Genomic DNA, 22,458 nt, shown 5'->3' on the forward strand with positions numbered 1-22,458 from the left:
GATGTCACTCAACCAACTGAACCACACCATCCAGGGCCCTGTATCTTTTGATTTGAGCATTTAACTGTTTACATTTGAAGTAATTGTCGATAGATATGTATTTATTGCCATTTTATTGTACTTTTTTAAAAATCTTTCTTCTTTTTCTTGAAGAAAACTCTTTAACATTTCTTGTAATACTGATTTAGTGGTGATTAACTCCTTTAACTTTTTCTTGTCTAGGAAGTTCCTTGTCTGTCCTTGGATTATAATGATAGCTTTTCTGGGTAGAGTAATCTGGTTGTATGTCCTTGCTTTTCATCACTTTGTATATTTCATGCAATCCCTTCTGGCCTGCAAAGTTTTGTTGAGAAATCAGCTGACGTGTTCGCAGCCGCCGCTCTCCAACGCCTGCGCCGCCTCCAGCTCACCGAGCTCCAGCCGAAGGAGAAGGGGGGTAAGTAAAGACATCTCTGTACCATGGCTCGTACCAAGCAGACTGCCCGCAAATCGACCGGGGGCAAAGCCCCGAGGAAGCAGCTGGCTACCCAAAGCCGCTCGAAAGAGTGCGCCCTCCACTGGAGGGGTGAAGAACCTCATCGTTACAGGCCCGGTACTGTGGCACTTGTGAAATTAGACGTTATCAGAAGTCCACTGAACTTCTGATTCGCAAACTTCCCTTCCAGCGTCTGGTGCGAGAAATTGCTCAGGACTTCAAAACAGACCTGCGCTTCCAAAGTGCAGCGATTGGTGCTTTGCAGGAGGCAAGTGAGGCCTATCTGATTGGCCTTTTTGAAGACACCAACCTGTGTGCGATCCATGCCAAACGTGTAACAATTATGCCAAAAGACATCCAGCTAGCACGCCGCATACGTGGAGAACGTGCTTAAGAATCCACTATGATGGAAAACATTTCATTCTTTTAAAAAATTTCTCTTCTTCCTGTTATTGGTAGTTCTGAACGTTAGGTTTTTTTTCCATGGGGTCAAAAGGTACCTAAGTATATGATTGCAAGTTGAAAATAGGGGACAGAAATCAGGTATTGGCAGTTTTTCCATTTTCATTTGTGTGTGAATTTTTTTAATATAAATGCGGGGACATAAAGCATTAATGCAAGTCAGATGTTTCAGTGAACAAGTTTCAGCAGTTCAACTTTATAACAATATAAATAAACCTGTTAAATTTTTCTGGACAATGCCAGCATTTGGATTTTTTTAAAACAAGTAAATTTCTTATTGATGGCAAAAAAAAAAAAAAAAAAAAAAGAGAGAGAGAGGAATCAGCTGACAATCTTAAGGAAGCTCCCTTGTAGCTAACTGCTTTTCTCTTGCTGCTTTTAAGCTATCTCTTTGGTCTGGCCAGTGTTTCTCAGTGGTTAGAGCATCACCCCTTGCACTGAAGGTTCTCAGGTTCAATTCCAGTCAAGGACAGGGACCTGGGTTGCAGGTTTGACCCTGGCCCCTGTCAATGTGTCTTGTTCACATAGATGTTTTTCTCTCTCTTTCTCTCCCCCCTATCTCCCTCCCTTCCACTCTTTAAAAATCAAATTTTTAAAAAAAGATTATTTCTTCCTCTTTAACCTTTGGCATTTTAATTATGATGTGTCTTGGTGTGGGCCTTTTTGGGTTCATATTGTTTGGGACCCTGCACTTCCTGGACTTGTATGTCTATTCCTTCACCAAGTGAGGGAAGTTTTTTATTATTTTTTAAAATAGGTTTTTAATTCCTTTCTCTCTTCTCCTTACAGCACCCCCATGATGAGAATGTTGGTCTGCTTAAAATTGTCCCAGAGGTTCCTTAAACCAGTGGTCAGCAAACTGCGGCTCGCGCCGCCCTGTTGACTAATGAGTTTGCCAACCACTGCCTTAAACTATCCTCATTGGGGAGGGATTTTTTTCTTTTTGCTCTCCAAATTGGGTGCTTTCTACTTCCTTTTCTTGAAAATTGCTGATTTGATCCTTCTGTTTCATCTGCTCCACTGCTGATTCTCTGTAATGTATTCTTCATTTCTGTTATTATGTTCTCTACTTCTGACTATTTCTTTTTTATGTTTTCTATCTCCATTTTTATGTTTTCTATCTCTTTGTTGAAGTTCTAAGTTTATCTACTCTTCCCCTAAGTTCATTGAGCATTTGGTAGATTGCTTGTCTCTATTTTGTTTAGTTTTTTTTCCCTGGAATTTTGTTTTGTTCTTTCATTTGGGACATGTTTCTTAGTCTCCTCTTTTTGGTTGCCTCCCTGTGTTTGTTTTTTTTTTTTTTTAATATATTTTATTGATATTTTACAGAGAGGAAGGAAGAGGGATAGAGAGCATCGATGAGAGAGAAACATCGATCAGCTGCCTCCTGCACACCTCCCACTGGGGATGTGCCCGCAACCAAGGTACATGCCCTTGACCGGAATCGAACCCGGGACCCTTCAGTCCGCAGGCCGACACTCTATCCACTGAGCCAAACCGATTTTGGCCTCCCTGTGTTTGTTTCAGTGTATTAGTTAGAGCTGCTATGTCTCCCAGTCTGGTCTTGGTAGAGTGGCCTTCTGTAGTAGGTGTCTTCTAGGGCCAGTGGTGCAGCCTCCCTGGTCACCTGAGCTGGTGCTCCAGGTGCATTCCCTATGTGGGCTGTGTGGACCCTACTGTTGTAGTTGAGCTTTGATTGCTGTTGGCACAGAAATGGGAGGGATTTGCCCCCAGGCCAATTGGCTATGAGGACTAGCCGTCACCATGTAGAGGAGCCAACACCATGGAGCAGGACTCACTTCAGTGGGGCTTTGGTGTCCACTGAGTCCACCCCTCGAGTGTGTCGCTCATGGAGGTGCTTTGGTATGTCTGAAGCTGGCCACTAGGTATGCTGGCTCTAGGGCTTCTTAGGAGGTGCAGGCTAAGGTCAGCCACAGCTTGTGCCCTATCTGGGGCCACCACCTGGCTACCTGGCCACCCAGCATGAGCTACAGAGCAATCTACATGTGACTGCTACTTGTGCTGGGCTTGAAGGTCACCAGGAGAGGCCAAACTACAAACCAAGGCTGGCTGCCACTAATGCCAGGCCCAGGGCCACTTCATGAAAGGTACATGGCATGCCAAGGCCAGATGTGGCTTGTTTGAGAGATTTTAGTAAAGTGTGAAGCATAAGCCAAAAGAGGCCATTTTTATGGAAAAGCCCCTGGAAATGGCTTGGGTGGCCTACAAGTTGGGTGGGGTAGGGTCTTAGGGAATCATCAGGGCAGGGTAAACAGTGTTATCCAGGTTAATGGAGACTTAGATATGGTGCCCACCAGCACTTATAGGGGGAGGGCTCAGCAAAGAAACAATGGCTACTGCCAGCTCTTCTGTCTGGGAGAAAGCTGTGCCTCCAGCCCTTGTCCTGATGCCAGATAATTCAGTTCCTCCCCAATGTGTCCCTGGACCTTTCAAGCTGCTGCCCCTGCACTGGAGCTCAGAGCGAGTGAGTCAGAGTAAGTCCATGTGTGGAGCCCTTTAAGAGAAACACGTGGGACTACAGCAGCCTTCCAGCTCATTCAGCCATAACCCCAGCTAGTTTTCACAGCCAGAAGTTATAGGAACTTGTCTTCCTGGCACTGGAACCCCAGGCTGGGGCCCCTCCTCTTCCAAGGGGACCTCCACAGCCAAGACATCCCTCCCACATGTGGGTGTGGAACCAGCCTTTCCTCATCTCCACCACTCCTACCTGTCTCAACGTGACTTATTTATATCCTTTGTTATACGACTTCTGTACCCCTAGATTTCAGGCTGTTCTCAATGATGGTTGTTCTGTAATTTAGTTGTAATTTTGATGTGGTTGTGGGAGGATGTGAAATCAATATTAGATTTTAAACTAGGTAATAGGTAATGATCAAAATTCAAAAGTTAAAAAGGAATGTACAGTGAACCCTGGTTTCCAACTGCCCAGGATCCCTACCTGACACAGCTGCTGTCTCCAATCTTGTAAATGCTTACAGATACTTTTTTCCTTTTCAAGTACAAATACTAACAGACTCTCTGTATTGAGTCGCCCCTTTTCTTTCTTTCCTTTTTATTTTTGAGAGAGAGAGAGAAAAAACATCGATTTGTTGTTCCACTTATTTATGCATTTACTAGAGGCCTGGTGCATGAAATTCGTGCATGGGGGTCCCTCAGCCTGGCCTGCACCCTCTCTAATCTGGGACCCCTTGGGGGATGTCCAACTGCCGGTTTAGACCCGATCCCACAGTTGGACATCCCTCTCACAATCCGGGACTGCTGGCTCCTAACCACTCACCTGCCTGCCTGCCTGATTGCCTCTAACCATTCTGCCTGCCTGCCTGATCACCCCTAACCGCTTCTGCTCAGACCCCACTACTGTGGCTTTGTCGGAAGGAGGACTGGATGAATGGAAGATGTCCGGTTGACCCAGTCTAATTAGCATATTACTCTTTTATTAGTATAGATTGGTTGATTCTTGTATGTGCCCTGACCTGGGATAGAACCTGCAACCACTACTCAGCCAGGGTTCCATTTTTTAAAAAGTTTTCTAATTATAGAGTTTTTATTGTTGTTTTATTATTGCTCCCTAGTATCTCTGTCTCTTCCAGATTTCTTTAGCTTTTTAAAAATAAGTTTTGATTTTAGAGAGCAGAAGGGAGAGGGAGAGAGAAAAACATGGACATGGATTGGCTGCATCCTGCACATTTTACACTGGGGATCGAGCCCACAAGCAGGGCATGTGCCCTCACTGGGAATCAAACTGGTGACCTCTTGGTGCATGGGACCACATTCAACCAAACTGAGCCACACCAGCCATTTTTAAATACTGTATATGGATGGGAGAGTGTCTCTTCTTTTAGAGGCTTTCCTCAAATGTCTGCTGGTCTGTGGCTCTCTGTTCACATTCAATAGGGAGCCACTGAGAGGATGATTGGAAAGTGTGTGTGTGTGGAGGGGGTGGGGAATGGACATTCATTTGCTATTAGTTTTGCTGTCGGACAATGGAAGCTTTTTCACGTGGACTCACAAGTGTTGGTAGGTGACAGGCTTTCTCTGGTCCATTGAGTGTTTTGAGAGAACATTATCTTCTGTTCTTCTCCTGTCTTTGATGAGGGAGTGGATCTGGAATAGGATGGGGGCTTCTGTTTCTAGTCTTAGCCCTTAGCTTTGCTGGCCCTGAGCCTAGTGTCCCCGAATTCAAAGCCTCCTCAAAAATGAGTATGGGGAGGGAAGGGTGGTATGTGTGACTCAGGTATGAGGTGAGGCAGCGCCAGGGGTTTTATCACTGAACACAGACTCTCAGCTCCCATACTGTTTAGCGTGGCCAGACCCAGAACCTGGGGACATGCAGGATCTTTGGGCATCATGTCCTCCTGACTCCCTCTGCCCTGCTTAGTCTGTCACCACACTTTGGCTCCTGTCCAGCCTCCAAAACCTTGTTGAAATCCTTGGTCTGCTGCTGTCTTCTCTCCTGATCTCGTAGTCCTCGTAGATTTACACCACTTTGACTGCTCTCCTGTTATTTGGTTAACCTTTGGAAAGGAGAGAAGACAAATGCTCATGACCCATCTCCCATGTTTAACCAGAAGTTTTACCACAATTTATTTAACCCCTCAGGGATCAGCCTTTTAGGTTGTTTCCAGTTTCTTTGCTATTACAACAGTGCTCTTAGGACCATTGTAAATACCTACCATGATCAGCCCTCAATCCTATGAGATAGGCATTATCTTGATTTTACATTTAGGGAAACCTAGGCTTGGATAAATGCCTTGGGGTGTCTTTTTTAAAAAGTTGGCTAAATGGTGGACTCCTGGGCATCTGTTTGGGGAGGACCCATTGCCCAGTGTTCCTATAAGGACAGCCCTGATGAGACTCATAAAGCCTTGATCACTTGCTACCAGTTTGGCCAGGAAGCCAGCTGGACAGCACAGACCCAGCCCTCAAGGCCTCTGTGAAGCTAGGTAGTGTGGGCATGGGCAATGGGGGAACCACAAACCAGAGCCCTGTGTGGGCAGGACAAGAGAGGCAGGTCATAGTCTGCTGGGCCTAGGAGATGGGGATCCTAGTCCCAGCAGACTATTCTGGGACTCTTCAACCTCCATTCATTAGACTCTAATTAGAGATTAGAGATTCACTGGGGTTGGCAAGCTCCTCTATTTGGGGGAGGGGAGTCCTCCTCTAAATAGTGTGGTTGGCAAGAAGCCATGTTTTCCTTATTGCCAAGCCAGAGCCTGCTGGTAGTGGGTGCTCAATAAACTCTTGTAATAATGAGCCAGCTGATTTGGCCTGACAGCTAGGAGACTTGGGTTTCTAACCCCAGCTCGTCCTATCTGCATGATGTCCTGAAGCAAATGGCTTTCTCCTTGGGCCTCATTTCCCTCATTTGCTAATTGAGGGCTCTTTCATTCTACAATGCTAGGCATTCTGCTGGCATCAGGATTTGCAATAACACACAAGAAAAGAGATTATTAAACACAGTGTGATTGTCAATTATATCTCAACTAGAGGCCTGGTGCATGAAATTCATGCATGGGAGGAGGGGTGTCCCTCAGCCCAGCCTGCACCCTCTCCAATTTGGGATCCCTCTCATAATACAGGACTGCTGGCTCCCAACCACTCGCCTCCCTGCCTGCCTGATTGCCCCTAACTGCTTCTGCCTGCCAGCCTGATCACCCCCTAACCACTCCCCTGCCAGCCAGATCTATGCCTAACTGCTCCCCTGCAGGCCTGGTTGCCCCCACTGCTCTCCCCTGCTGGCCCGGTCACCCCTAACTGCCCTCCCTTAAAGGCCTGGTTGCCCCCAACTGCCCTCCCCTGCTGGCCCAATTGCCCCTAACTGCCCTCCCCTGCCAGCCTGGTCACCCTAACTGCCCTCCCCTGCAGGCCTGGTCACCCCTAACTGTCCTCCCCTGCAGACCTGGTTCCCCCCAACTGCCCTCCCCTGCAGGCCTGGTTCCCCCTCCCGAAAGGCCTCCCCTGCAGGCCTGGTCACCCCCAACTGCCCTCCCCTGCAGGGCTGGTCCCCTCCAACTGCCCTCCCCTGCAGGGCTGGGTCCCTCCCAACTGCCTTCCTCTGCAGATCTGGGTCCCCCTCAACTGCCCTCCCCTGCTGGCCTGGTCACCCCAAACTGCCCTCCCCTGCAGGCCTGGTTCCTCCTAACTGCCCTCCCCTGCTGGCCTGATCACCCACAACTGACCTGCCAGGGCCAGCCCGACAGGTTGAACCAGCCTGAGGTAGGGAGGTGGGAATTGAGAAAAGAAAGAAAGACAGGAAAGCGGGATCGGGAGGACTACAGGTCATCGAGAGACTGCAGCAAGTTTATTAACTGCGTAATGCTTTTTATACACAAAACACTGAATAGGAGGTCTGTCAAGAGGAATGTATTCTTTGTTTCTCTTAATCTCTAAGGGAGAGACAGAGCAGAAGGACAAATTCTCAGTACAGCAAATCTCAGTAAATAGTTACAGACTTCTTGGTAAGCTATGAAAGGTTGCTCTCATTCTACTGATAACCGCCATCCAAACAAGCCTGGGAAAACTGTGTGGGTAGGGGACAGCCTTGCTAGTCCCCTCAGGTGCAAGGACCTTGTCAGCTTACACCCGGTCTCCAACACTGACCTCCCCTGCCGGCCATCTTGTGGCGGCCATCTTATGTCCACATGGGGGTGGCCATCTTGTGTGTTGGAGTGATGGTCAATTTGCATATTAGGCTTTTATTATATAGGATAAAGCTGAAGAAAAAACACAACAGGAGATATTTTTAATTTTTTTTTTCAAATTGTAAGAGAAAGTTTATTTAGAAAGTTATAGAGGTAGGAGAAGTGAGCCAGCTGGACTGCATAGGAAACAAGTTACAGAAGCAAGAAAGGCTCTTGGAGCTTAAGAGAGAAAAAGGCAAAGGTAATATGCCTAGGGGAAGAAGAGGGCACGGGAAGGGTGAGGGCATGCTCCCAAGAGGGAGAGCCTTGAGATCTTTGATGGACATAATAATCAAGACACTTGCCAATACAGTATTACTGGACTAAAGGGTTTTGTTTGTCTGTGTGCATCAAAGCCCAATCAAACACGAACAGGAATTTGCAGCCAAGAAAGTAAAGGGTTATTTTTAAGGAAATGGGGCCCCAACTGGAGTCACAGGTGATGGGTTATATAAGGGGAAGTCATTAGGCATGGTGGCTAAAGGAGTTGGGGTCATGGGCTCTATTGATTGGTTGGGACCAGAGGAGTAGTTAATCACTGTATCAAGTCCTGATGTCAGTCTTGGCATTGTTCTGTCTGGTTTCATGAGGGTGTGGTTTGTCGGGCCATTGTGCTTTTTTGGGCCTGGGGTTGAACCACAACTGAAGTCATGATGTTATAGACTCTCGATTCCAATAATTACAGGCTGTTTTTCCTTGTGATTAAGCCCCGGGCCTAGACCAAACTCTTGTTTCTGTGTTCAACAGACCGGTGGCTTTGTTCTTACGAGAATTTGATGCTGACCAGAACCTGAGGTTCTAAGGGCTTAATGATTAAGGAAAAGAGTGGGGGGACAGAAAGGAAAAAGAATATATATATTGATTTCTGAGAGGAAGGGAGAAGGAGAGATAGAAACATCAGTGATGAGAGAAAATAATCATCGATCGGCTGCCTCCTGCATGCCCTCTACTGGGGCTCGAGCCCACAACCCGGTCATGTGCCCTTGACCAGAATGGAACCCAGGACCCCTCAGTCTGCCCGGCGGGCTTTATCCGCTGAGCCAAAACAGCTAGGGCAAAACTGTCTTTTTTAAAATAAGAATTTGAGTCCAACTGACAACATATACCATATCAATATCTTAAATGCTTTCAGAAAGGGTCATACTAAAGACACAAAGTTTCTGCATGGTTACAACAGCTCAAATAAATTCCAACCAAAAGGAAGACTGAGGCCTCACGTAACTGGAAACTGCAGGATCCAGGTACTCACGTGTCAGCAAGGCTTTTTCTCCTTTTCTAGCCTCTGACTCAGCTTCATTTCCAAACAGGGAAGAGAAGCAGCTGCAGGCTCATATTATTTTTAAATATTATAGTTTGTATGTTTGTTTGCTTTTTAATTTATGTGGTTCAAATTCCAAAAGTTCAAAGAGCATACGGAGAAAATCTCTCTCCAACCCTGTCTCACAGCTACCCACCTTCTGCCAACCAACAACCAGTCCTCCCTGTTTCCTGTGCCTCCTTCCACAGATGTTCTGTGCTCATAGCTTTCCACTTGTTTACACAAAGGGAAGCAAACTATATGAACTCTTCTGTGCCTTACTTTAGTCGGGTAACTTGGAGATCATTCCATAAAACTTTTATATAAAGTTTCCTTTTTTTCCTGGCTGCATAGTATTACACTGAAACATAATTTAACCAATCCCCTGTTGACATTTAGATTGTTTCCAATCTTCCAATACAAGCAAAGTTACAAAGAAAATAATCTACACATTCCCATTTCACCTATATGCAAATGTGTAGGGCTAATTCCTATAAATGAAAATCCTAGGTCAAAGGGTATGGGTACTTGTAATTTTTATTGATTTTGATAAATATTGCCAAATTGCTCTTTGTGGATATATTTCCAATTATTACTCCCACCAGCAAACAGGTGAGGCCCTGCTTACTTAAACCCATACCCTCTCCAACTTTCTATGAAACTTTTTGGTCATTACAAATATAAATTAAACATGATTTGCTTATTTATTTATTTATTTATTTATTTTTAGAGAGAGTGGAAAGGAAGGGAAGGAGGGAAAGAGAAACATGGATCTGAGAGAGACACACACTGATTGGTTGCTTCCCACACGGGAAACAAACCTGCAACCCAGGTATGTGCCCTTGACCTGCATCAAACCTACAAGCCTTCGATGTGTAGGCTGAGGCTCTACCATTGAGCCACACCGGCCAGGGTGATTTGCATGTTTTTATGGTGAATGAAGTTAGGCATCTTTCAACATATTTGAGAGTTGTTTATGTCTCCTTTTCTGTAAAATGTCCATACATATTTTTGTACATTTTTATTGGTTTGTTGGTATTTTTCTTATAGATATGTAGGAGATATTTATGTATCAACATTAGCCCTTTCTCTGCAATATGAATTCTATTTTCCCTTGATTGTCATCTGTCTTTTAACTTTTGCCATACATACATTTAACATTTTAATATAGATTCAAGTGTATGACTTCTCTTTTATGACTTCTGTGTTTTGTTTTCATACTTAGAAATGTCTCCCCCATTCTAAACTATTTACTTCTGCATTCGGTATTCTTGCCCAAAATGCATAATCTACCTAGTCATGAGGAAACATTGGACAAATCCAAACTGAGACATTCCACAAAATAACTCACCAGTATTCTTCAAGTGTGTCAAAGGGAAAAAAACAAAAATGACCAAGGAACTGTCTCAGATTGGAAAAGGCTAAGGAGACATGACAACTAAATCCAATGTGAAGCCCTGGATTAGATCCTGAATGACAATGGGCAATAGTTGGAAAACTAGCAAAATTTAAATAAGACCTGTTGATTAGTTAATAGCATTGTATCAATGATAATTTCCTGTTTCAATTACTATACCACTAGAGGCCCAGTGCATGAATTCATGCACGGGTAGGGTCCGGCGGACCTGCCCTGATGGGGGCCTGATCTGGGGGGCCAGCCAGGGGGAGGGGCTTCGGGAGGTTGGCTGTCCCCAGTGAGTGTCATAGCGACCTGTCATTCTGTTTGTTCTAGTCGCTTGGCTTTTATATATATAGATGGCTATGCAAGCTGTTAATATTTGGAGATGCTGGGTGAAGGGTACTCAGGAACTTTGTACCATTTTTGCAGTTTTCTGTAGGTCTAAAATTATTCACAATAAAAAGGTTAAAAATTTCAAGGTTTCTTTGAGTTCATGATTTTTTACACTGCAATCTTTTGTTCTAAATGTGTTTTCTTATTGATTTGAGATTGGGGGGGGGGACATTGGTGGGGGAATTGAGCCTGCAACACAGGCATGTGCCGGGTGACCTCTGGATGTGTTAGGGATAATGCTCAATCAACTGAGTCACTGGCTTGGGCTACACTGTAATCTTTTCTTTCTCTCTCTTTCTCTCTTCTCTTTCTTTTCTTTCTTTCTTCCTTTCTTTTTCTTTCTTTTTCTTTCAAAGAGGGAGAGGGAGAGATAGAAACATCAATGATGAGAAAGAAGCTTTGATCGCCTGCCGGCTGCTTCCTGCATGCCCCCTACTGGGGGCAAGTCTGAAACCACCCTAATGGGGAATCAAACAGTGACCTCCTAGTTCATAAGTTGATGCTCAACCACTGGGCCACACCAGCTAGGCATGTAATCATTTATCTACCTGTAATATTTGTGTAAGGTATTGATCCATATTTTCCTCCAGATGGTTACTCAGTTGTTCTTTTTTTTTTTTTTAAATAAATCTTTATTCAGATTATTACAATTATTTCTCCTTTTTCCCTCCATAGCTCCCCTCCACCCCTTTCCCACCCCACCTTCTGCCTTTACCTCCCCCCCACTGTCCTCATCCATAGGTGTATGATTTTTGTCCATTCTCTTCATGAACCCCCCCATACCCCTTTCCCCCTGAGAATTATCAGCCCACTCCCTTTCTATGCCCCTGATTCTATTATATTCACCAGATTATTCTGCTCCTCAGGTTTTTAATTCACTTGATTTTTAGGTTGGCTTGTTGATAGATATGTATTTGTTGTTCATAATTTTTTCTCTTTACTTTTTTCTTCTTCCTCTTCTTTAAGAATACCTTTCAGCATTTCATATAGTACTGGTTTGGTGGTGATGAACTCCTTCAGCTTTTTCTTATCTGTGAAGCTCTTTATCTGCCCTTCAATTCTGAATGATAGCTTTGCTGGGTAGAGTAATCTTGGTTGTAGGTTCTTGCTATTCATCACATTGAAAATTTCTTGCCACTCCCGTCTGGCCTGCATAGTTTCTGTTGAGAAGTCAGCTGACAGTCGTATGGGTGCTCCCTTGTAGGTAATTAACTGTTTTTCTCTTGCTGCTTTTAATATTCTCTCTTTGTCTTTTGCTCTTGGCATTTTAATTATGATGTGTCTTGGTGTGGTCCTCTTTGGATTCCTTTTGTTTGGGGTTCTGTGGGCTTCCTGGACTTGTAAGTCTATTTCTTTCACCAGGTGGGGGAAGTTTTCGGTCATTATTTCTTCAAATAGGTTTTCAGTATCTTGCTCTCTCTCTTCTTCTGGCACCCCCATAATTCCGATGTTGGTACGCTTGAAGTTGTCCCAGAGTCTTCTTACATTATCTTCAACTTTTTGGATTTTTTTTTTTGCTTTTTGCTTTTTCGGTTGAGTGTTTTTTGCTTCTTTGTATTTCAATTCTTTGACTTGATTCTTGTGTTCCTCTATTCTGTTTCTGGGTCTCTGTATAATATTTTTTATTTCAGTCAGTGTATGTTTAATTTCTAGTTGGTCCTTTTTCATATCTTCGAGGGTCTCGTTATATTTATCGGCCTTTTCTAGGATATTCTTAAAAAGTCTTATAACGGTGGTTTTGAATTCTATATCCAGTCGTTTGTTTTCCTCCATTTCTTTCGTTTGTGATCTGATTCTTTGACCCCGCATTTTCACTGGATCCCTGAGTTGGTAAGGCAGATATTTGTGCTAGGTTTCCAATATGGCCCAGTGGGTCGGCCTCCCCAGTTAACCTGAGGTGGACACTCTTGGTGCACCCCTTTGTGGACTGTGTGTACAGCCTTGTTGTAATTAAGTCTTTATTGTTGTTGGTATCACTGGGAAGAATTGACCTCCGGGCCAGTTGGCTGTAAGGATCAGCTGTGTCTATGCTGGGAGAAGCCCGGTGCTGGAGACAGCCTTATAGGATTAGACTTGCCAAATTGCAATAGCCTCTGTGCTCAGCTTGGATGGGGTGGAGTCTCAGTCTTGGCTTCCTGTCAGCCCCGCCCCTGCGCGCATGTGCGCTTTCAGTCCTCCGCCTTCCCCAGCTCGAGTCTCCGCCTGAGAGTCCAGACTCCCCCCACAAAAGCGTGGGTCCCCAGGGGCTCGCCTGGAACTGGGGTTCACTGCAGTCAGAACTGGGGCTCGGTGCAGTCAGAATCCTCTGACTCCCCTCCACTAGGGAAAGCCTGTGGCAACCCCCGCAGCCTTTGTGCGTACCGGCGCGGCGCGTGTGCGCACTTTCAGTCCTCCGCCTTCCCCGGCTCCTGAGTCTCCGCCCGAGAGTCCAGACTCCCCCTACAAGAGCGTGGGTCCCCAGGGGCTCGCCTGGAACCGGGGTTCACTGCAGTCAGAACTGGGGCTCAGTCAGGATCCTCTGACTCCCTTTCACTAGGGAAAGCCTATAGCTACCTCCGCAGCCTTTGTGCGCACTGGCCCGTGTGCGCCTTCAGACTTCTGCCTTTCCCAGCTCGCGGTCCGAGGCTTCCTTCCCCCTTCCGCCAGAGGAAGTCAGCCAAGCTCTCAGCCGCCCTTCCTCTCTGGGCGCACAAAGCCCCTTTGCCGTACCTCCAATTCTCTGTGAGCTTTTCTCCTTCCTTCTAGTTGTAGAATTTTCACTCAGCCTGCTTTCCTGTGGTTCTGGATGGTGTCCGTTCTGTCTTTTAGTTGTAGTTTTGAAATTGTTGTGCGAGGCAGCAGTTTAGGTGTTTACCTATGCCGCCATCTTGGTTTCTCTCTACTCAGTTGTTCTTTTATTGACTAACCCCACTTTTTACCACTGATATTTTTATTTTTCAATTATCTATTTTTAAAAAGTGAGATAAAAATACATAACAAAATTTACCCATCAAAACTATATTTTTAGTGTACAGTGCAGTAATGTTAAATACATTCACATTATTGTGTAACCAATCTCCAGAACTCTTTTCATCTTGCAAAACTGAATGTGGTACCCCTTAATAATTCTTCCTCTCCTCTTTCTTCTAGCCCCTGGCAACCACCATTCTACTTTCTGTCTCTATGAATTTGACTGCTTTTGGTAACACATATAAGTGCAACCATGAAGTATTTACTTTTTTGTGATTGCCTTATTTTTATTAACAAGCCACTAATTTCACAAAATGGAAACCTATTTCTTTTTTAAAAAAATATTTTATTTCAGAGAGGAAGGGAGAAGGAGAGATAGAAATGTCAATGATGAGAGAGAATCGTCGATTGGTTGCCTCCTGCACACCCCCCAAGCTTGCAACCCAGGTATGTGCCCTGACTGGGAATGGAACCATGACCTCTTGGTTCATAGGTCAATGCCCAACCACTGAGCCAGCATGGCAGGAACCCTATTTCTAATGCTAATTGGCAAAGCTTATCGTGTTGACTAAGAAACAAATAGTTGAAGCGCTTGTAGTAGCTACTTCTGGAGTGTGGATGAGGGAATTGAGGCACAGAGAGCCTAAGTAACCTACCTGTTGCTGATCACACAGCCAAGAAGGATAGAGGGTGCACTCTGAACCCTCAGCTTGCTCCCATAGCTTTTGCCCTGGGCTAGAGCTCAGATAAAAGAGCCAAGACTTGGAAACCTGCAACATCTGGTTGGTGTTTGAAGATGAGAGGTGGATGAAGTCAACCAAGGAGTAGTGACCACGAACATTTAAGGGACAAGCAAAGGAGACAAACCAGTATTGTGTCTCCAGTGACTGATACACTGTAGGTCCTCAATCAGTATTCACTGGATGTGTCTGAGGAGCAGCCAGAACAGTAGGAAGTAAACCAGGTGAATCAATTTTCAGAAGCCAAGGGAGAAAATTTTTTCAAAAGAGTAGTCAACATATTATATGCTGAAAAGAGGTCAAGCTAAAGTCTAAGAAGTGCCCGGCCCATATGGCTCAGTGGTTGAGTGTTGACCAGGAGGTCATAGTTCCATTCCCGGTCATGTCAGGGCACAGGCTCCATCCCCAGTAGGAGACGTGCAGGAGGCAGTTGATCAACAGTTCTCTCTCATCATAGATATTTCTCTCTCTCTCTCCCTCTCTGAAATCAATAAAAATAAATTTAAAAAATAAAGTCTGAAAAGTGATCTCTGGTTTTAGACACAAGGGAGTAATTAATGATGAGTAGTTTCTTGGGATGGTAGGGGCAGAAGTGTGCTGGCAAATGTTAACAACCAACTTTCCAAAAAAGTGTCCATTTATGGATGTACATAATTTTATTATAAATGTCACTGATATAACAGATATGTAACAGAATGCACAAATAATAAAATATACAAAATTCTTTATTCTATATTCCACTTTTATATCCATGATTTCATAAATGGAGTTGTATCCATTTATGTAGTTTCAACATGAATGTTGTTTGATATTTTTATTTACATTTTCAAGTAAGACAAAAAGTGAAACAATGAAGATATGTTGAAACTTCTGGTTCCTCAGTGACTTGAGTGACTTCTTTGGTATTCTTGTCCAAAATGCATAATCTCAATCTAAACATGAGAAAACACTAGACAAATCTGATAATAGTTTACAAATCCTGGAAGAATATTTCCTCAATTTTTTGTGTTATTCACAATGCAACAGTTACAGACACTTCTAAATAGAATCTGCATTATTAACATTTCTCCATTGCTTTTTTAAATCTACACAATCAACAATTGATAGGTTGTATTTGCCAATTTCTCTGGTGTAAATATTCCCACTAAAGCCAATTTATATCTTTCTTCCTCACTTTCTTTCTTGTTGGACAGAGAGAGAGAGAGAGAGAGAGAGAGAGAGAGACAGAGAGAGAGAGAGAGAGAGAGAGAGAGAGAGAGAGAGAGATTGTTCATAAATTGTTCCACTTATTTATGCATTCACTGGTTGCTTCTTGTATGTGCCCTGACTAGAACCTGAAACCTTGGCATATCAGGATCATGCTCTAACCAACTGAGCAACCTGGCCAGGGCTCAATTTCAAACTGAGCAACCTGGCCAGGGCTCAATTTCAAACTGTCAATCAGATGTTACTAAATAAATAAAGAAGAGATACACAGTAGTAAAACATTATATAGTATCTCTACCATACAGATACATAAATGTAAATAATCTTAAGAGTATATAATAGCCAAAACTGGTTTGGCTCAGTGGATAGAGGTCAGCCTGCGGACTCAAGGGTCCCAGGTTCGATTCTAGTCAGGGGCATGTGCCTTGGTTGTGGGCACATCCCCAGTGGGAGGTGTGCAGGAGGCAGCTGATTGATGTTTCTCTCTCATCAATGTTTCTAACTCTCTATCACTCTCCCTTCCTCTCTGTAAAATATCAATAAAACATTTTTTTTTTTTTTTAAAAAAAAGAGTATATAATAGTGGCCCTGGCCTGGTTGCTCAGTTGGTTAGAGCATCGTCCTGATATGCCAAGGTTTCAGGTTGGTCCCCAGTCAGGTCACATACAAGAAGCAACCCCATCAAACCTCAGAGGGAAGGCAGGGGAAGGGGGAGAGAGAGGGGTAAGAGATCAACCTAAGGACTTGTATGCATGCATATAAGCATAACCAATGGACACAGACAGTAGGGGGGTGAGGGCATGTGCTGGGGAGTGGGAGTGGCCAGGGAGAGGTCAATGGGGGAAAACGGAGACATAAGTAATACTTTCAACAGTAAAGAATTTAAAGAAAGAAGAAGCAACCAAAGAATACATCGTGGACAACAAATCGATGGTTCTCTCTCTCTACCCCCCTTCCTCTCTCTCTAAATAAAAAATTTAAAAAGAGTATGATAGTAAAATGTAAAATAAAGTATTAAATTTCGAGTATCATCTCTGTTTTTAAATATACTGTATATATTTTATTGATTTCAGAGAGGAGGGGAGAGGGAGAGAGAGAAACATCAATGATGAGAGAGAATCACTGTGTTACATTTAGCCACTCTGCCTTCTGGGGATAGAGCCCAAAACCTGAGCATGTGCTCTGACTGGGAATCAAACCAGTGATTGGTTTATGAGTTGATGGTCTACCACTGAACCACACCGGCCAGGCTATAATTTAATGTTTTATAATAATAGCATTTAACAACTGGTTCACAATGTTTCTGTAAACAAAAAGTTATCTTTCACAAATTAGTAGAACACACCCCTGGGTGGGGATGAAAGCCAAACTGCAGTGGGATATGACTTCCCTGACCAATGCCCACCTTTTCTCACAATATGCTCCCCTACCTCTCTGCTCCAGCCAGGACCTCACTCAAACTGCTGCTATAGAAGCAGAACCTGCCACTTTGGGCAAATTGATTCCTATTCCATAGCATGAGTAAGTTTATAACACAACTAATTGCTATTAAATGACTCTGGAAGTATCGGATATTGTTTCTTTTCTGTCTCTACTAGTTCTAATAGCTGTGATGGCTGAGGCTGAGTATGGGTCATATTCACATGGATTCCCTCAGGAGTACCTATTACAGTGTACTGCATATAGTAAGTACTCAATAAGTATTCACTGACTGAATGCTCAAGATTAAGGGCTGTCAGGGGAAGAAAATATGGACAGGGAAAGGTTATGTATGTGTGAGGCAACACCACAAAGCATCTTTTAGGATGCCTTTAGATTATTTAGAATGCCCTGGTTCCATCTTCCCAACATACAACATACCAGGAAGCATCTATCCTGTGACAAGTTAGAACTTTTGTAGTTTGTATGTATAATGCCTAATCGGTATATGTGTTTTAATAACCTTTTAAACATGTTCTTGCCAGGTGCTGACATGTAGAGGTGGGATATTGCTCACCTGTGAACAAGTTTGCCAGGTTTCTGGGTGGGAGCTCCAACCACCAGGAAAATCACCGTTGAACAGGTGGCCTTTCTTGCCATAGTCAGAGAGGTTAGAGTTAGACAACAGACCATCTGTGACACCAGGTACGATCAACATTAACGTGTTTTGTTTTACATTACCGTTTTGTAGAAAACCATGAAACACAAAATGATTCTTTGCTCATTCAAGTTTTCAAAACCTTTTTCTTTTAAATATTAATAACTAAAACTTGGAGCTTAGATTTTAAACTTACCGACGCCAACTATTTTCCGGAGAAGACCAGAAATTCCCTGCTAACTGGAATAGCTTAAGACAGAAATGAGGTACCTAAAGCAGAAAAAGCTAAGAAAGAGCTGAAACATGCAGTTTCCAACTCAAGCAGCAAATACTGAATTCCGACTGAAGAGAAAAAACCGCTGTAAAACACCACAGCAAGGCGGGAAAAGCTAAACATACCATAAACTTATAATTGAACCAAACACTTCGCCACTACTAAGGTGAAAAGAAAGGAAGATCGTCAGGAAGAATCAGATTAGGAGCAATCAGGGTGTTGCAAGTCCTGATCACGCAGAGACGTTAATCACGAATCATGCGACCTCCAATCATCATGTTCCAATCTGCCCTCCCAAAGGAGGAACAGGTAAGGATTATCCTACCTGACGATAAAAACCATACCGGAGCATTCCGAAGTCCATGAAAAGGATCCCACGACAAGATAGGGTGAGTACATAACACGTTAGCCTGAGTACTAAAATTATTCATATTCTTCCTTTTCTGTTGCTACATTTACTTGCAGATCTTTCAAAATATGTTTTTTCCATTTGGCAATCAAAAGGAATAAACTAATCCCTCCCAGAATGCTCCACTCGCAAGCTTGCAGTCTGGCCGTTAGCACCACTTATTTACATATCTCCGCCCACTCCTTTCCGCCAGACATTTACCGTAATAACCAAAATAAAAGCGATACATATTATCTTACAGTCTGCAAGGCTGGAAAACAGCCTTCCGTTTCTCTAGTAGTTTGGCTACCCCAATTCTCCCCTGAAATTTTTATAAGTTTTGATGTTACTCTAAAATAGGATTTCATTACAAAGCTCCAAATAAAACGCTTAAATCCCAGACTCGACAGTTAATTACTCTAACATTAAAATTCTCCACCAAATGCCGTTTTAGGGGGAGTTGGGGGCGGGGGAGGACGCTTCCTCTTTCCAGGAACGGTGAATGCTCCTCCAGCCTTTCTTCTTGCTCTCGTGAAAGTAATCAGAACGGTTTCTTTTTCAGCCCAAAGACGCTGATGAATAAGGCCATTTCAGTGACTGCTGGGAGGGCACTGTGGGAAGTAGGTGGTAGGTTTAGGGCCCTTTCCAATAAAAATCCCCAAATGCCCAAACCAGACACCGCGTCCCCAAAGTATAGGTGGGGCAGGACTTCAAAAGACTACAGGAGCTTGAGTGGATCTGGTATCTCACATGTGGAGTAAACCTTCAAATTTAGAGTAAACCTTTTTTCCCCATCCCCAAACATTGAATGTTACTGTACCTGCAGAAGACGAAAATGTACCAGTACATGGTGCACTCCCAACGCTCAAATATGAAAAAGGATAGGGCCACAGATGCACTACAGTGAGCCCCAATGGCTTGGTAACACACCCGAGTCAAGGAAAACCTTTGAATCAACAGGTAGTGATAGGCCAGAAAAGGCCTTTTCTCTCAGGTTCACTTCTTGTTCCCTCAACAATTGCAAAGGCCAGAGCCAGCAGGCCTGCCTTAAGAGACCAGAACTGAGCTTGCACAGTTGGGCCTCCAGGGTACCCCATTCCATATCTAGGGGCCAGCCTGGACTCTTCAGATGAAGTAGGAATAGGCTTCCCCTCTACCTCAGGCCACACAAGAATGCTCACAGTGACTTGATACATTCTGCTGGAATCACCCACCAGCGCCCTGTTCCTCTTGGCCCACAATTCAATTGTGAAGAGCCTTCCCTGATCCATCTTCCTCACTTCCTGTCTCTTCCGAGTTCCCATAGTGCTTTATATCTTCACACACTCCTATAGCACAGTGCTTATCACACTGAATTATAGGGTCTGCCTCCCCTTCAAGGTAGAAAACTGTGTTTTATCTCATTTTGGGATCTCCATTGCCGGGTGCATAGCAGGAGCTTGACAAATGATTGCGGATTGTATTAAATCTGCATTGACTAAGAAGATCTCTCAACTGGAGAGATTCTATTTTCCTGCAAGGGCAGACACTATTGTACCCCAACGTGCTAGTTAGGTGGCTGAGGGGGTACGTGGTGGAAATGGGCCCTGTGGGAAAGGTGCGCAGGCAGAAAGGATACAGATGAGGCTCTGGGTACTGTTGAACATGGAAACTCCTGAGAAGAAACCGGCCAGCTCCACTGCAAAGAGGCCCAGGGTGACAGCGAGCGCTGCCACCAGCCTGCAGAGAGGAAGGGAGATGGCTCAGGCATCTGAACTTCTTCTAAGACCCCTCCACTCCCACTACTACTTAATTCTGATCACCCCACCCGAAGTGCTCACTGAATGTCCTGCGTCTTATACTCTTCGGTGGTGAACGTGAGAGGCAGGCATGCCTGGATGTTGCTGTCCTGGAGAGCAAGCAGGGCAAAGAGAATGAAGAGTAAAATAGGGGTGTGAGGACCCGACTGGGTCAGGTCCTGGGGGAAGAAGAGGGGATGGGCGGGCAGGGACCACTCGAAGTGGGGATGCGGGAGGGAGGAGGGTGCTCGTAGGTCTTACCCGGGACCAGAATAAGGTGATGACGACCACAAGATGCGCCAGAAGCGTCAGGAAACGAGAGGGCACGAGCCCTGAGATCCGGCCCATGGCCCCCAGAGGCAGGGGCACCGCCTGGAGCAGAGGCCGTGGTCTCTAGGGCTGGAAGCTCAGGGATGGCTACTTCTGAAGTCTCCTAGGCTAGCGGGGGGGAAAATTTGTATGCCTCCTTCCCGCGGGCACTGGCACCGCCCGGTTGCCTTGGCAACACCAAAAGCAGCGCGCTTGGACCGGATCTTTGAAAATCTCGCGAGAGCAGTAAATTTTCGAGCCGCTGTGAGCTTCTGGGTCAGCGCAGACCTGGGCTCCGCTGGGGTGGCCCCAGTAGGTTGCTAATGGCGGGCCAGCTCCCCGTGTGCAGTCGAGCTGTCGGTGATTGCGGTGTGACCCGGCACCTCACCGCACGGGGCGGCGAACGGAAACCCGCCCTGTCCTAGCCCGGCGACACCTCCTCTTCTCCGTTGTCCACACCAGCCCCCAGCCCCCAGCCCCACTACGTGGCCCAGGATGCCTCCGCGTAAGAGTTGCTGACTGCCGACCGCTGTCTTCGCCACGCTGGACTTAGGGCACCGTCATGCCCAAGGCATGGACACTTTCTCCCCTTCACTCCTCCGCATCCCTCTGGCTTCCCACTACCCTGGGCCAGAGGAGACGTAGGGAACCGAACGTGGAGAGGTGGATGTCCCTAGATTGTCCGGCTGTCGCTTATTGTCACGGAGCCCCTGGTTTTCCGAGGACTCCCATCCCTGAACCCTCCTTTCTTCCCTCTGTAACTTACATGCTTTTTCTCGTGGGAATAGAAAGCCCAGGCCTTCAGAGCCAAGTTCCCTCAGTGACAGTTTATCAAGTCTGACTGTTCTCAGATGAAAAGCACAATCACAATATGAAAGTGAGAAAAGACTGGGACCTACTTTTGCAAAGTGAGGTCCCTGGAACAAAGAAAATGAAGAGGAGTCAGTGTGAAATCTGGGGAAAGAGCATTCCAGGTGGAGAAGCAGCAAGTGCCTAAGTCTTTAGGTGAGAACAAGCCCAGTTTGTTGAACAGAATAGAAGCTAATGTGTTTGAAACCTAGCAATGGAAGGGGAAGAAAAAGTCAGGGTGAGGTGGGATGGGTCAGATCACGTCCAGCCTTGCAGCCATGGGGAGGGACATGGTCAGATTTGTATTCTAGAAGGTAACTTTGGTTGCAACATGGAGAGTGGATTTTAAAACATATTTTTACTGATTTCAGAGAGGAAGGGAAGAGAGAGAAACATCAATGACCAGGAATCAAACCATGATCTCCTAGTTCATAGGTCCACACTCAACCATTGAGCCACACTGGCCAGGCTGGAGACTGGATTTTAAGATTTTAAGCAGAAGGCTAGTGAAGAAGCCATAAAGTTATCCAGGAAGGCCAGGATGAGCTTGGACCAGGGTGGGTCAAGAAGGTAGAATGAAGTGAAAGGAATCAAGAAGATAAGAAGGTCTGACCAAGGGGCTGTGGATAGGTGAGAAAACGGGAGGGGTGCAAGGATGACAAATTTGGGGCCCCAGCAAGCTGGAAGTTTGGGGAGTTATTCGTCTTATAGTAGGCTTCCTTCCTAGAGAAACTACTAGATAGTAAGAATTGGGTAGTCACATTTCACATTGTGAATTAACAGTGAGCAGGCATTTAGGTCTGCCCTGTCATTTTCCATGACCTTGGTTCACACGCAGAAAGATTGCCCTAGAGCAGTCTTCTCAAAAACGTTGAGTTTTGGGGCCTGCCTGTGGTCATAGGAGGTACTGCAGGTGACTGAGTGTCCTTCACTCTGGAACCCTCATGTTCCCATTTGAACTGGTCATAAAAGAACTTAAAAAAAAAATTAATCATGGAAAAATGTAAACATATGTAAACGTAAAAAATAGTATAATGATCCCCTCTGAGACCTACCTTGCTTCCTCTATACTTTCCCTCAGCCCTATAGATTATTTTGAAGTAAATTCCAGATGTCACCAGATAGTTCAAATTGCCCACTCACACATATTTTGTTTTTTGG

The 22,458-nt window shown here is 44.9% G+C and overlaps 1 protein-coding gene and 1 pseudogene across 3 annotated transcripts; one reads left to right on the plus strand and one right to left on the minus strand.

The window, feature by feature from the left end:
- Positions 1 to 459: 459 nt before the first annotated feature.
- LOC308253011 (histone H3.3A-like) lies at positions 460 to 1,223 on the plus strand (annotated as a pseudogene). Its single transcript has one exon. The product of its transcript is annotated as a histone H3.3A-like (transcript).
- A 13,888-nt stretch (positions 1,224 to 15,111) lies between these two features.
- TMEM107 (transmembrane protein 107) lies at positions 15,112 to 20,663 on the minus strand. Of its 2 annotated transcripts, XR_013961123.1 has the most exons (6): positions 20,401 to 20,663; positions 20,182 to 20,249; positions 19,980 to 20,080; positions 19,182 to 19,278; positions 15,828 to 18,972; positions 15,112 to 15,796 (listed from the first exon to the last, which is right to left on the minus strand). XR_013961123.1 is itself a non-coding variant. In XM_080678689.1 (5 exons), the coding sequence occupies exons 1-5, from the start codon at positions 20,485 to 20,487 to the stop codon at positions 18,903 to 18,905; spliced, it is 423 nt and encodes a 140-aa protein (XP_080534815.1). In that variant the 5' UTR covers positions 20,488 to 20,663; the 3' UTR covers positions 15,112 to 18,902. The 2 variants fall into 2 exon arrangements, 1 of the variants encoding a protein (XP_080534815.1); XM_080678689.1 differs by having other exon boundaries at positions 15,112 to 18,972.
- Positions 20,664 to 22,458: the final 1,795 nt, after the last annotated feature.

This window comes from Plecotus auritus (assembly GCF_963455305.1).
Source record: "Plecotus auritus genome assembly, chromosome: 7".
In the NCBI taxonomy this organism is placed as follows: domain Eukaryota; kingdom Metazoa; phylum Chordata; class Mammalia; order Chiroptera; family Vespertilionidae; genus Plecotus; species Plecotus auritus.